The sequence below is a fragment of the Semicossyphus pulcher genome, unplaced genomic scaffold (assembly GCF_022749685.1).
Source record: "Semicossyphus pulcher isolate SPU_LCO1_2020_fin unplaced genomic scaffold, fSemPul1.0.p SCAF_10, whole genome shotgun sequence".
NCBI classification, from domain to species: Eukaryota; Metazoa; Chordata; class Actinopteri; order Labriformes; family Labridae; genus Semicossyphus; species Semicossyphus pulcher.
The window spans coordinates 1,316,361-1,330,563 of NW_027211604.1; the positions used below are offsets into that span (position 1 = coordinate 1,316,361).

Genomic DNA, 14,203 nt, shown 5'->3' on the forward strand with positions numbered 1-14,203 from the left:
GTGTCCGTGCATGTTTCCGTGCAGAGTTCTGTGCATGCGTGTAAAACGAGGAACATAAAGTTGTGACTGATGATTATTTATTGTAACGCGCGCTGACGGTGAAATATGCAGCGCAGGGCCGAGCTGTAAACATGAGCAGGCCAGGAGAGCTTTTATGGAATACATGTAAGCCTGCGCGCTGCAGGGTGACACCTCCTGATTTATGGCTGTATTTAGATAAGACGCGGCCCTAAATGGTTTCTAAATCGCGTCAAGGTCATGTAATGTAATGGGATAATGTTTTTAGGCGATGGAGATAAGATGACGTGTTTAGTGTGTGAGGAGCTGTGGGGGATTAATGCGCAGATAAAGGCCTTTTTTTTCTAATTCTGCTGCGGTTATAATGACGACAGGCCGCGGACTGCGTCTGTCCCAAAAGTACAGAATAATTCATCATAACGTTCATTTACACTTTCCAGAGCGCTCTGCCACATTCCGTGTGTTATTACTGGAAAAGGAGAGACTCTGATAATACACGAAATAAGCGAACATTACGCGTTCAAGGAAACATGAAAAATCAGTGAAAATCTTTAAACAAGCATCAGGCTGAAGGAGCAGGAAAAAAAACACAAAGTTGTTTCAGATTTTCAGAATAAAGCAACATATTGATATTGAATTAAAGACCAATCATCGTGTTGTTTATATAAACATTAGAATGGGTAGTTCCTCCAAATGGTGTTCGTGTTATAGTCCATTCAATGAAATATTTCATACGTTTAAAAGTTTAGTTTTTAAAAAGGTTTCAGTTAAACTTGAATATGTTTTATGATCATGTCTGTGGATTAAACATCTTTAAACTGTCATATAAAGCAGAACATTATTATTATTATAATATATTTCTTTAAATTTGCGCAACTTCAGAATGAAAAACGGAACTCCTGATCGTAAAGCCCTGCATGTCAATATTTTAGCCTTTTCTAGATGATCAGCCGATTTGGCGAATACAAAATAACAGAAACGTAATTATCTTCACTTCTAAATGACAAAAACCACACATAATAAACAACTTTGGCCAAAAAGAGGGTGCGTAAAATCTGTGCGTAAAACCTCTCCAAAACAAAATATGGAAATGAGGAAGAACAAAATGAAAAGTTACTAATGTTTACAAAACTTTAACCTCTATTTTCTCCCTCATGTGTGCAGGTCTGTGCAACCAACTCCAACAAGCACATATTTGCTCCTTGTGTTCTGCTGAGAGATTATGGCACCATGGCGCATGTTATTGCAAACTTCTCCGGACACTCCTCCCATCCCGGGCGGTTTCCTCTATTGGCTGCCTCCTTTCCACGCTGACATCCAAACCATATAAACCTGGGGGCCTCACACCTTCAGCGGGGTCAAATTTCTTGGGCAAATCAGAGCAGCCTCTCCGGGAAACGATCGCGAAAGAAACACAAGTGGAGTCAAACTCATCGCCGAGATTTCTTCTCTGGAATTATAAACTTTTTGCGGCCTGGTTCTCCTCGGCTCAAGTCGCGTCCAGAATGACGACGGTGTAAAGTGTGTGGCTTCGTTTGGCTTGAATCGTTGGTGCATTTAAGGGAATACATGTTTGAGTCTTGAATGAGTTCTGTTGGCTGTACATCCCCGAGCAGAGACCGTTTTGGGGCAGCAGCAGAGACACGCAGAGAGCGCAGGAAAACACGGAAACTAGCACATTTGTTATCCAGCTCAACATGAACCTGATCGGGGGCTACCAGCATCACCACCACCTGATGCACGAGCCCTTCCCCTTCGTCCAGCGGTGTCACCAGGATGCACCCTACTTCCAGAGCTGGGTGGTGAACCACGGCGAGGTGCCCCCGGACTTCCAGATCCAGTCGCCTTACCCAGCAGCGGAACTTGGACCTCCCGGAGCGACGCACGACGCCCGGCTGGAGGGTCTCCAGGGCGGGAAGAGGAGAACGTCGGGGCCGAAGAAGGAGCGCAGGAGGACGGAGAGCATCAACACAGCGTTCGCCGAGCTGAGGGAGTGTATCCCCAACGTCCCCGCTGACACGAAACTGTCAAAAATTAAAACTTTACGCCTGGCGACCAGTTACATCGCCTACCTGATGGACGTGCTGGCCAAAGACTCCGGGGAGACGGAGGGCTTTAAGGCCGAAATTAAGAAATTTGAAAACCGGGATCTGAAGAGGAAACGAGAGCCGGTAAGTTACGGTTATGGACGCGCACCAAACTTTAAAGTTGGATTTAATAACTCAAACTGGAGAAAAAAAATTAAAAGTTTGTCATTAATAATTAAAAAAAACAAAACATGTAGGCCTGGAAAATATAGGTTTAAATGGAAAGCGAATATTTTATTGTTGTGTTTAAGGACCTGATCTGACTGTATTTTTTGTAAGAAGCCTGAATATAAAACTGGATTTTATATCATTATAATTAACTACAATCCCCAACAAAAATACATTTTAATTAAATTATATTTTTAGCCAATAAACCCAAAATAACACTGCATTAAGAAGTGCAGCCTAATATATTATTTTGCTGTTTATTGCGAAGTAACAAGGCCGAATTTAGCGCGCAGCTAAAATAACTTCGCCTTTACAAAAAGGAACGGGCTTTAACGGTAGAATCAAAGTTTTGGTAGATGACGGTAGAACACCTGATATATTTTCCTGCTACATTGCATCATTAATCCTATTTTTACTTTACAATAAAATTCCCGGATCATTTAAATGTTTGTGTTTACTATAATGTAAGGTGTATTAACCGTTCACAATATCAAAACAATATGTAGGCCTACGTAAACTCCAGAGAATGATTGTAGGCGATTTAAATAGAAATGTCGTTTGTTTTTAGTTTATTATATTCATCATTATTTACATATTAAAGGATATACTGTGTGATGTATATTTTGAGACCTTCCTGGAACATTATTTTGAAGTTTAGTCAAAGTTTCACTGACTTTCACTTACGGAAGCCTGTGATGTCATGGCGCCTCCAAAAACAGCACGTAGCGTATATCCCTAATAATATACGACTTTCTGTTTAATCAGAGGAGCGCTAATTTATATTATCCCGCTGCACAGGGATGTCACGGGAAATTTCGCAATATGTAAAACTCTTTAGAAAATCCAGTAACACGTAGCTGATGTGAACAAACACCAGGTTGAGGTCCCTGTAGGTTTTAGCCTCCCACGCTAATGATGCTAATGATGATGCTCATGGTGTGTGTGTGTGTGTGTGTGTGTGTGTGTGTGTGTGTGTGTGTGTGTGTGTGTGTGTGTGTGTTGTGTGTCGCAGACTGACGGCCTGCAGGAGTCTTTAGGAGCCGAGAAGAAGGTGAAGGGCCGGACCGGGTGGCCGCAGCAGGTCTGGGCTCTGGAGCTCAACCAGTGACCCCCTCCCTCCCTCCCGCCTCCTCATCAGAGACTCAAATCAGATAAAAACCACTGAGTGACTGAACCCAAACACACCGCTGTGCACGTGCAACGATGCGCAAAACGGAGAGAATGAAAGGACAACATGAACACAAGATGAACGGAGGAGGAAAACAACATTATGGACTGTGTGTTGATCTTCTTCTCTCCTCATGTGGCTTCAAACAACACACACACACACACACACACACACGGATCTGACTGTTGCCGTTTGATATTTGTGGTATTTCTGCGCCCCTCAGTACTGTACACCAGATGTTGCCACGGTGCCAAAAGAACATCTGTCTCCTCTGAAATGTGTTTTTCTCTGGCGTCGAGAGCTCTTGTTTTCAACGTTTCATGGAACATAACATTTATAAATGATCACAAACTGCAGTTGGAGCTTTTTACAGCAGGAACGCTCCTCCAAAGGTGCAGCAGTTTATGTTATTTTAGCTGAACCAATCGGGTGCTTTCAGGCGCCGGATTGTTACGGAAATGCTGCAAAATAAGAGTCTCAGTTTGCGCATGACGGAATAATTGTCCTGATTTTCAGTGTGACATACCGGAAGTTAACCTATTTAAGTTTTATTTTTAATTAAGAGATTACTTGTCCAATCAGGAAGCAGATTTGACGCTCAACTATCTTAACTTCAGTTCTGGCATATTAAAGACGATCCCTCACCCTGTGTTGCCTGCAGGCTGTGATGCTGTTGGAAAATACAATTATTATGAAGAGCATTATTTTCTGCAGAAATCGGCACATTTTATTTTATGAAATAATTGACTCAGGTCTATTCCTATTGGCTAGTTTGTTCATTTCCAACTGCAAAACAAGAGAACAAAAACGCTCCTTGAACGCATCACATAGTTTGGATCCTATATTTTAATTTTAAAATATTAGTAAAGCAAATGAAAATACCAGATACTGACGAGAATACTAATTTGATGCCTGACGGCTGATTTAAATTGACAAGCTCTTTTAAAGTCATGTTCTGTATGAACGTAAATACAGTGAAATAAAATATACGAGTCCAGAGAGGAAACACAGTTTTTGCAGGGACACTTGTTTTTCATCCCGCAGATTTTGGCGCAGTCAGACTATTTAAACCATATAAACCCAGTATTACTGTACTGTAAAATGTACCGGCTGTTGTTGATGTCACTTGTAGTAAAATTATTGAATTTTCTGAATCTACCTCAAACTAAAGTCGGTGTGCGCTCTGAGGAGACGAACACAGACATGAATGTTCAGTTGACGCACAGCAGCAGCTTCACACAGACACGTTCAACACTAAAACTAAAAGGGATTAAATGTTTATTAGAACTGTGCGCAGTGTGGATGGAAATGTACAGTGGATGTGAAGTTATATATAGTTCCGTAAATAAATGAATTATTTTAAACCACTCCAGCTGTTGTTTGATTTCTGATTTCTTTAACTATAATGCGTCATTAAACAGAGATTATTCCACAAGAGCCATGTCTGTTTTACTGTTAGCTGTCTTTAAGGGCAAGTCTGTTCTAATCAATGGATTATATTATTGATTAATCAATGGAGGAAGATCAATTTCATCTGAAAAAATACATTTAATAAGAAATTTTATTCATTTTTTAAACGCAATCCCAGAATTATTGCTTTAACTGCAATTTTACTTATTAACGTATCTGACGGTTCAAAATCAATGTATTTCTTATTAATATTTCTTATAATGATATATATATATATACACACATATATTATAAAATATAAAGAGCAACAAATAAATTGCTTTCAATGTTTAAAAATATTGTGACTTGTAACATAAATAATAAATTTGAGTTTTTGTCCTCGTCAACTGCGTGGCCAATCAGATCATTAAAAACAGAAGTCGGGAAACCTTTACATTTTTACGTTTTACAAACATTTCTACAGAATAATCTAATTCTCATGAAGCCGAAGTGTGAAACATTTTATTGTTTAAATAATTGAATCTTTAGTAATTAAAATTAAACGTGTTAATTGGCTTAAAGACTCTTATTTGGCTCGAGTGAGGGACAAGAGTCAGAGAGTCACAGAGAGAGAGAGGAATAACTACTAAAAAATAAAACAACAAGTATGAATGCAAACATGTCCTCTTGTGAACAGTGACATATTTTAAAAAGTTTCACTACTGCAGCTTTTGTCTTAATGTTTACTTTTCCCCCTAAAAGTCTCCAGGTGTTTCAAAATGCAGCGCTCTGCTCTGCTGCCCACCAATTATAGGAGATACAGTGACACCTAGTGGTCAATATATGTAACTGCACCGAGACCGCATCTACACTATAGAAACAGCTGCAGCTTCCGTTCACTCTAATAACTTGCAAATTAAAAGAAGGAATTAAACTATTTCAACAAAACTTGAAATAAAAGATAAATACGTTTGTAAAAACAGCCAAACACAAGACAAGAAAACAAGACGAGATTGTTGCTTCTTCCTGTACAATACATTTATTATTATAATTATCATCATTAGGAGCAATACGCAGCCATCTTTAAATATGTTTTTTCTAATACAACAATTAGGTTAATGTGGCATGGCCTATCTGTTAATAAAGTTGGGTGTTATCTACACGACACTAACAAACCTACAAGCAAAACTGAAAATATAACAGACACTAAGAAAGAAAAAGAACCCTGTTAAAAGGAGACAAAGTCAGTGTGGACAAACTTAAATACTGTGTGACAGAGGAGGCAGAGTGAAAAAAAATACACACCGACAGAAACCCCAAAGAGTGTGTGAGTCTGTATCACCGGCTTAGAGAACACACACGTGGAGGAGTACGGGTTAGAGAGGATGCAGGACTTGAAGGTGTCCTGTGCCTGGATGTTTCAGCCATGCATTATGAATTTAAATAAACATGTAGGGGGTCACTGGACGTCTCATCAAGGCTTATGGCTCAGTATCACTGACATAAAAAAGGGCCAATCCAACAAATTATTCTGCTTTCTCTGCTTCACATCATCGCAAACTGAGAGCCGCTGAGGGTTTGGACTCTGCACTTATTTCATAGGTTTTACAAATAATCAACAGAATAATAATTAATACAAAAAATGGCCAAAATGCAGAGAAATTCGCTTTGTTTTTTTACCAGGTATATCAATCATTTATGGAGTCAGGAAGTTGATAAACCCATTTCAGCTTTAAACAAATCCAGATATGAAATGGTGCCAGATAAGACTCCTGCTGGACCTTTACGACATTCGGGGGGGGACTTAAACGAGCCATGGAGATTATTTTAACCGGGCACAAAAATGTCAAAGTTAAAATTGTGTAATTTGTTGGCTGATGTGGAAGAATCCGTCTTTACCCATGTGTTAACTCAAAAGAAAGGGCATTGGGCAATGCATCAACCCAGCTACTTGAAATACATCCAGGTGTGGCAACATCGAATTAAGAGTCCCGACGTTGACACTGCTTTTAAATATTAAAATGACTCATAGAATTACTTCACATCCATATTTTACTCACACAAACATCTGGTGTGAAGATAGAGAAAGAAATCTAACCCTTAAATGCAGAGACGCGACTTTGTACAACTTAAGGCTGAACTAAAGAGGAAACTGGGCTAAAAGGAGAAAGAGAAATAAATTCATGAATGAGTTCACACGTACGTAAAACAGCGGCTAACGGCCCAATGCTACATCATTCAACCCCATCAGTCTTTGAATGCATCACGCCCGGATGGAAACGGGCGACAAAAGGATTACTATCAGGTCTGAGATCATTTTTGTTTTAGATATCACTCAGAATCCTGACGTGCTAAACTTCTGCAAAGGCGTCGCCCCTTTCCAACAAGCCATTCACTCACTATAAAAATAACAAAAATCAACGTCATTCAGTTCTAACAGTCGTTCCCGTTTGGCACACGCATCCGTCGCTGTGAACAGTCAAATCAGCAAAGAAATAAATCCCCAAACGACCAAAACATCTCTCGTTTTCTCTCTCTTAAGGCAGCCATATTGTACATTGCATTCAACCTTTTCTTTTGTACATATCAACAGTAACATTACAGCATGACGACGTAAAAACCTGCAGAGTGAGTCTTTTCCTCCACAGTCTTTAGGGACCCGGCTTTTTAGGGGAGGATGAGGAGACGCACAGAAGGAGGCTTGCTCGCTGTGACATCATGAGAAGAGGCTGTTTTTATGCAAAATGAGCCTCTGAATGCTCTCCCATGTCAGTTTAACGTCCCCAAAGGTCAACAAGAGTTTAAGTTGTGGTCTTACAGAGGAGAGGGACAGTGAAGGGGGTGCAGGAGGGGCTGGTTTTGGTTGTTGTTGCTGTGAGTGGTGTCCAGGTTTGGTGAAAAGCTGCAGCTGTTGTTTGTCTCTGTTGGTTTGTGTTGGTGAAACTGCTGCTGTGGCTGTGATGAAGTTTAGTCCAGAGGTTTGCCGCCGTCGCCCTTCTGGTCCAGGCGACTCTTGCTGCTCTTCACCATGTAAATAAAGTAGGTCAGTGTCTCCTTCTCGTTCACCGGAATATTTCTGAAGTGACGACTCACCGTCTGCAGAAGAGGAGAGACAGAAAACGGGTTGAATTGAAAACTCTGGACATCTTCAAAGTTCATTTACATAGCATTCATTTTCCATGAACCGTCTGACATCAGGTAAAACAGGGCTCTGAACAGCAGACAGAATTGACAGCCATTAGCCATGGCCTGATGTCCCGTGGCTGGATTTCTTTACATTTCCTTTCAAAACCCTTATTCAGGTTTCAATCAATTGTTATTTATATAGCGGCAAATCATAACCAAAGTTATCTCAAGACGCTTTACAAAAGAGCAGGTCTGGACTGTACTCTGTTGTGTTATTTAGAGAGAGAGCCAACACGAATCCACCATGAGCAGCGCTTTGCAACATGAAGGAAGGAAAACGTCCTTGTAACAGGCAGAACCTCGAGTCTACCTCGACTGGATGGGCCGAAAAGTGGGATAAACTTCTCCTGCAGCAGAAGAGCGTGGTATGGTGGAGGAAGATTGACCAGGTGTAGCAGACACGCTTGTACAACAACTGGACACTGCATCTTCTTGTTCTGTTTCTACTTAACGGCCGTTTGAAGTGAAGAAAATCCCATATTACAGCGTCGCTGATTAGCTTGTGCTAGCGCTGCCGCTAACCCTAACCAGACCCTTTCACTTTGAGCCGACTGAAAAACATTCTCGTATCATCTTCCTCAGGGTTTGAGAATGACTAAATAAGATCTGAATTACGAAAATGAGATAACATATGCATCATATGTTGTCAATGAAGAACTTTTTATTTCGATAATTATAAAATATGTCTTCCTTTGAAATGGGGAAAGGCAGGCTGTTTTTAATTTGTGTTACAACTGGACCAACAAATACCTACAGCCAATGAAATTCAAGGGCCTGGCCAAAATGTTAGTGAGACCAGGGACTAACTTATCCCCCCCCCCCCCATTTATCAATTGATCATTCTGAGTCAAAACATATGTGGTGCCATCAAAGCTAAGTCTTTCCCCGGGGTTTTAAAATCAGTACTAAGTAAAAAAATAAGTCTGATGTCGTCGATATTGAGAACTAGTCTTGTGTCTACAGCAGTCCCTGTCGTTGTTATTACTCATCCTTGGTTCCAGCACCAAGCATGACAACACCTTGACAATGGTGTGAGTCCTGCCCACGTCGCTAATCAGCTTAATGCAAATCCCCTCTCAGCACTCATTGGAGGTTTGTTTGTTTTTTGACCGGAGACACAGCCGTTTCATTTTACTCAGACTTCACTGTCAGGACACAGGGATGCACTAACAGAGAGTTTCCTGCAGCAAGTATCTGAAACAAAGTGCACAAACAAACCAGAAGGAGCTTCTTTAAGTTTGCTGTATACACTTGAATGGCTTTTTAACCTTGTAAGCTGTGTTACAAAACGTCAAGTACAAGGCACTGTACTCTGTCAAAGACCGCTGAGAAGTATCACCAAACTCTTCCTGTAATTGCACTGGAAGTATCTTCACACCATCTGATTTTCACATTTAACCCACTGAAGGAAAAGTCACATGAAATACCACTTCAATCTTTCAAAGTGCTTTCAAGTGTTTATGGCGGATTATTTTCCCTTTAACTTTGTCAGACACACAGCTGAAAGGTTATTAAAAACACAACCAGGATGATCTGTGTGCACGACTGACAAAAGCTCTCCTTTGAAGACAACAACAAATAAATATCTTCCAGAGAGAGACAATTCACTCATTTCATTCATTCATTCATTCTCCATGTTAGCTCCACAGCCGAGTCACATCCGACGTCTCCCCCCGTCCCAGGCCGACTGAGACCCCTACATACAGGAGGCATTTATAAGGACGAGGGCGGAACCAGCTGCATCAAGTCCACCTGTCGATTCGGCAAATTAGTCTAACGATCTCCCATTGACCAATTATTGTAGAATAGGACCGGCAACACTGCGTATATCACCGTAAATGAGGAACACGGAGGCGGGGGCGGAGAGGAAAGAGGCCGGGAAGCCTAATGAGGGCAGCTCAGCGGCCTTCAGTGTCACACAATAAGAACTACTAGTCTTATTTTTTAACAGACGTCCTGAAGAAGAGAAGAAGTTGTGAAATTAAGAAACTGTAACCACAAGAAGGACTTATGCGACTCTCTCCCCTTATCTTTACACTCAGCTGCTAACGCCCACAATGCCTGCTGGGATAAAACCAGCAAAAGCTTTGAAATGTGAGTTTTTTGTTTTAGCGCTGTTTAGAATCGCCTTAAATGATCATGCAAGATGCAACTCCCCTGAAATAATTAGTGACTTTTTTCCAGTTTTCTAACAGTCCAAAAACTTCCATTTATACATGAAAAGGAGAGACGCAGAGGTGAAAAAAGGAGAGACGCAGAGGTGCAAAAAGACACAAAGTTTGGTTTAATGTCAGTAAGATTTAGCAAAACCCATGTCCCATGTTTTTCCAGGCTAACAAAGACCACCATCTTGAAGCTGGGACTGTTTGGGGACCAGCAACTACTTTAGAGAAACCCAATTCAGACCCTGTTTTTCCTAATCAAAATGTGGATTTGTGTGTTCATGCTGTGATTCCTGTGCTGCTAAAAGGCTAACACACAGTTTGCACAAAATGTACAACATCTCAAAATTCATCCAAGTGTTATCATGCCTTTACCTCTGCCAGCTGGGCCTTGTTGAGTCCAGGCCGGGTCTGCAGCTTGTAGTGTCGCTTGTAGCGTCTCAACGTGTTCACCTGCAGCTGGAAAAGGTCGACCTGAAAATACAACAGAGACAACACGGTCAGTGAACTCTGAGCGATGGTTCACAATGCGTGGTGCACATTTTGAAGTGCTTCTTGCTCTCTTCATCTTCAACTATGATGTGCACATTACCTCAGGCACCTCCACATCATGATCCGGGGACTCTCCTCCGTCGTCACTGGTCTTCCTCTTTCTCTTGTTGCGGACGCTCTGGATGAAGTTCTTATGGAAGTCACAGATGTAGAGGTGTCTCACCTACAAAAAGCATCAATGACTATTAGAGGAGCGGTCGACCAGGTATACAAACTCTGTTTAGTTTAGCATAGGATCAGTGTCTGCTCATCACCTTGTCTGTCAGTGAGTATTGATATGATCAGGAAGCAGTACTCACTGACAGAAGTAGCTGACTATGATTTGAAATTCTTCAATACTTTTCATATGGATAACAAGAGAGACATTTTAAAAGACTTTACATGAAAGAAAATAAAAGCTCTTTTCTCCCACAAACTTGTTTTTTCTTACCTTTAGAAAAAACAGAATTCAAACCTCTGATCAAACACAGCCGTGTTTAACGGTGACTTCACACAAGTAGCCTTTGCAAAGATAAACTGGTATGCAACTAGAAAAACTGTGACTAAAAACGGTACTGAGATTTGGTGTCACAACCTTACTGCGGCTCTTCTGTGACATCAACAACTGAACAACTGAACCTTCCTTTGATGCGTACGTGCTGCCTTGGCTGAGGGCCTCAAATACATTTATCAGTCCTCCTCTGAACTCATGTGTCTTTATTCCCCTTGACCAAACTCAAATCACGTGACCTGTCAGGTGTTGCAAAATACCAGGAAAAATGTGACGCCACAACAGAGCTGTACTGCTTGTATAACAAGGCACACAATGCTTTCTAGGAATCTCAGAGGAGCAGATTAAAGGCCCTGGGCACAACAGCGACTTACACCAGCAACAGCAGCACATTTGTTCATGCATCTTTGCATTGCGGACAAAACTGCTGTGTGCTGGAGGCTCCGACAGACCCCCTGGTAGCTAAGACTCTTTGTGCATTGTGTTTGCATCCTGTGGCTTTAAGTAGGCCTACTCATCAGGTACAGGGCAAACCGCAGGTACCACTATGCAGGAATATTCTCCTGCCCCCAGGTTTACTGTGACTTTGTGGTTACTTATTAAAGAGCAACTTGGTGAGAGAAATGCAAGCAGTTTGAGTTTAACACCATCGTTCAAATGTAGTTTTGGTATTTTTATTGCATCATTAAGGATAATATATAAATGCTGCGATGAGTGGCATTAATATAATTGATAAAAACTAAACATCATATTAAAGACAAACCAGCTCTCCAAAACTTAAGACAAATTCATTAAGAAAGGCCTTCATGTCAAGAAGATGGATATGGCGAAGGATTTATGAATACATCGATTATCAGTTATATCCTTTCTGAACTTTACGAGGTTTGTCAGTTAAAAATACAGCTTGTAATAGAAACAAACACCGACACAAAATGCTAAATTAAAGACAACTTGGATCGAGTAATATGGTTGGGGGGGGGGGGGGGGGTGAGGGTAACTTTGAGCAAACTTTCTGAAATTTCGACCAACATTTAACTGCTGGGATATAACTTGGAAACGAGGTCGTGTGTTTTCACAGGACTGGTGTTGGGCAACACAGCTACGCTTCCCTGGCAACAGCCATTTTATGAAGAGCCGCGGAGGCGTGTTTGAGGAAACTGTTGCAACGAGAGAAGGCTAAGAGATGGACTGCGTTCACGTGGTGTCAGAATAATCGGAAAAAGGAACTTTCAAATAGGAAAAGTCACGTGACTGTTCCCTCAAGTCGGAATAACTCGTTAAGTCGCAGGTAATGTTGTTACCTGAGCTGACAGACGCATATTACGCTGAAACAGGGCCACAACAAACTTAATTGTTGGCAAATTGGTCAAAATGCTTAATCGCGAATCAGTATTAGTTCAACTGTAGTTTGTAGTTTGTAATATGATGTTAGACTGTGTCCGCTTAGTTGATTTAGTCCGCTTAGAGTTACCTAACTTAGTTCTGGTCAATAAAATACAACACATGGTATTTTTAGTTTCCATGTTGTTTTTACATTCCCATCTCGTGAAATGGGACCCATCCGAGGAGCACGTGAATGCAGCATTGATTTGGGAAGGACCCTGTTGTCCTGCACGTCGTCATGGTAGCTAGCAAGGCTAGCGATAGCTTGACATTTAAACCGGGTCAGAACAGATGTGGCTACAGACACTACAACCCACTAGTGCTACAGTGACAACAACAATATGAATCTAACTTTTCGTGTATTTACATTTACTGATGCTAACAAGCTAGCTACCTTAGCTGACAGCTACGGAGTCTAAACTTTCCCAAGAAGCTAACTTTCAGCTATTAACTAACACTTACATGGATAATACATCACTAAATTTTCACTTACACTCTTGTCGATGTCCAGTTTGAGTTTCTTCTGCGATATGCTTTTCTGGATCCTCTTGCTAAAGGAGGCGTTTCCAGCTGAGCGACCGCATCGCTCTCCGTCCTCGATCAGACAGCAGCTCTGCCCGTAAAACGGAGGAGCAGGCGGTCCGTCGTGGCTGTCTTCCTCTGTGCTGAACCCATTCATCCTGTACGAGTGAAAGGCTCTTTGTGCGACAGCTCGAGTAGTAAAATAATCACTAAAAAGCCAACTGTATACTGGCTACAAAGTGTCTTGTTCAAGCGCTGCCCTTTTGTGAAAGACAATCCGGTAGCTAGCTAGCTCGGCTAAGTGGCTAGCTAGCTTTCGAGCTAACCCACTGATGTTTTTTCTCCTGACTTATTTCGAATAGCCCCTAATTAAAGACATATTCATACAGAATTCCGTCAGATAAACAACAGAAAAACAGCTGCTGCGAACATAGCCAGTCCCAGTGCTAGCAGGACCGAAAGGTGGCTGAGCTGCAGCTAAAGAACAAATTCCTATGGTGAGACCGCCGCTGTTTGATCCCGTAACAAAGCGCTACTTTCCTGTAAGATACACGTATGACAATAATTCTGACGATTCTGTACTAAAAGACGACAACCGGCTTCGATCTATGTAAAAAAAACTTGAAGGAAAACACGTATTTCACAGACTGTACCTCAACAATCGCGGCACTCTTTCAGAACACCTCCTACAATGGACATGCTCCGTTTCTCTGGCGGAAGTTCCCATCCTAGGCTGTGATTGGCCAATTTGGCGCAAAGGTGGGCTTAGCATCCATTTATTGCCTTCCCATTGGCTCTCAGAAAAATCAATTTTCTAATGGCACTTCCTGTATCACAGTGTCATGTTTTTCACGATGAATAGGAGTTAAAAGGTGGCCTCGTCGTCAGTTAGAAGAGACATTTAACCAAACAAATAAACTGAGCCTTCGTTCAGTTACGATTTGCCGCATCTTTCATAATGAATGAGTGATAACGTATAATATAAAGCTTGACCACCTGTTAAATGCATCCAAATACGTACGGATGACCGGAAAACATTCACATTCATTCCACATTCAACTACTTAACACTGAACTCA

The 14,203-nt window shown here is 41.4% G+C and overlaps 2 protein-coding genes across 3 annotated transcripts; one reads left to right on the forward strand and one right to left on the reverse strand.

The window, feature by feature from the left end:
• The first annotated feature begins 1,637 nt into the window (after positions 1–1,637).
• Positions 1,638–3,392, forward strand: LOC138604158 (heart- and neural crest derivatives-expressed protein 1-like). 2 transcript variants are annotated; one of them, XM_069676032.1, is made up of 2 exons: positions 1,638–2,189; positions 3,286–3,392. In XM_069676032.1, exons 1-2 carry the CDS (start codon positions 1,716–1,718, stop codon positions 3,379–3,381), a joined length of 570 nt encoding a protein of 189 aa, XP_069532133.1. In that variant the 5' UTR covers positions 1,638–1,715; the 3' UTR covers positions 3,382–3,392. The 2 variants fall into 2 exon arrangements, with proteins under 2 accessions (XP_069532133.1, XP_069532125.1); XM_069676024.1 differs by having other exon boundaries at positions 1,638–2,187; positions 3,278–3,392.
• Positions 3,393–5,854: 2,462 nt separating this feature from the next.
• On the reverse strand, positions 5,855–13,816 carry sap30l (sap30-like). The gene is made up of 4 exons (XM_069670951.1): positions 13,097–13,816; positions 10,771–10,893; positions 10,554–10,652; positions 5,855–7,926 (listed from the first exon to the last, which is right to left on the reverse strand). The coding sequence occupies exons 1-4, from the start codon at positions 13,280–13,282 to the stop codon at positions 7,798–7,800; spliced, it is 537 nt and encodes a 178-aa protein (XP_069527052.1). The 5' UTR covers positions 13,283–13,816; the 3' UTR covers positions 5,855–7,797.
• Positions 13,817–14,203: the final 387 nt, after the last annotated feature.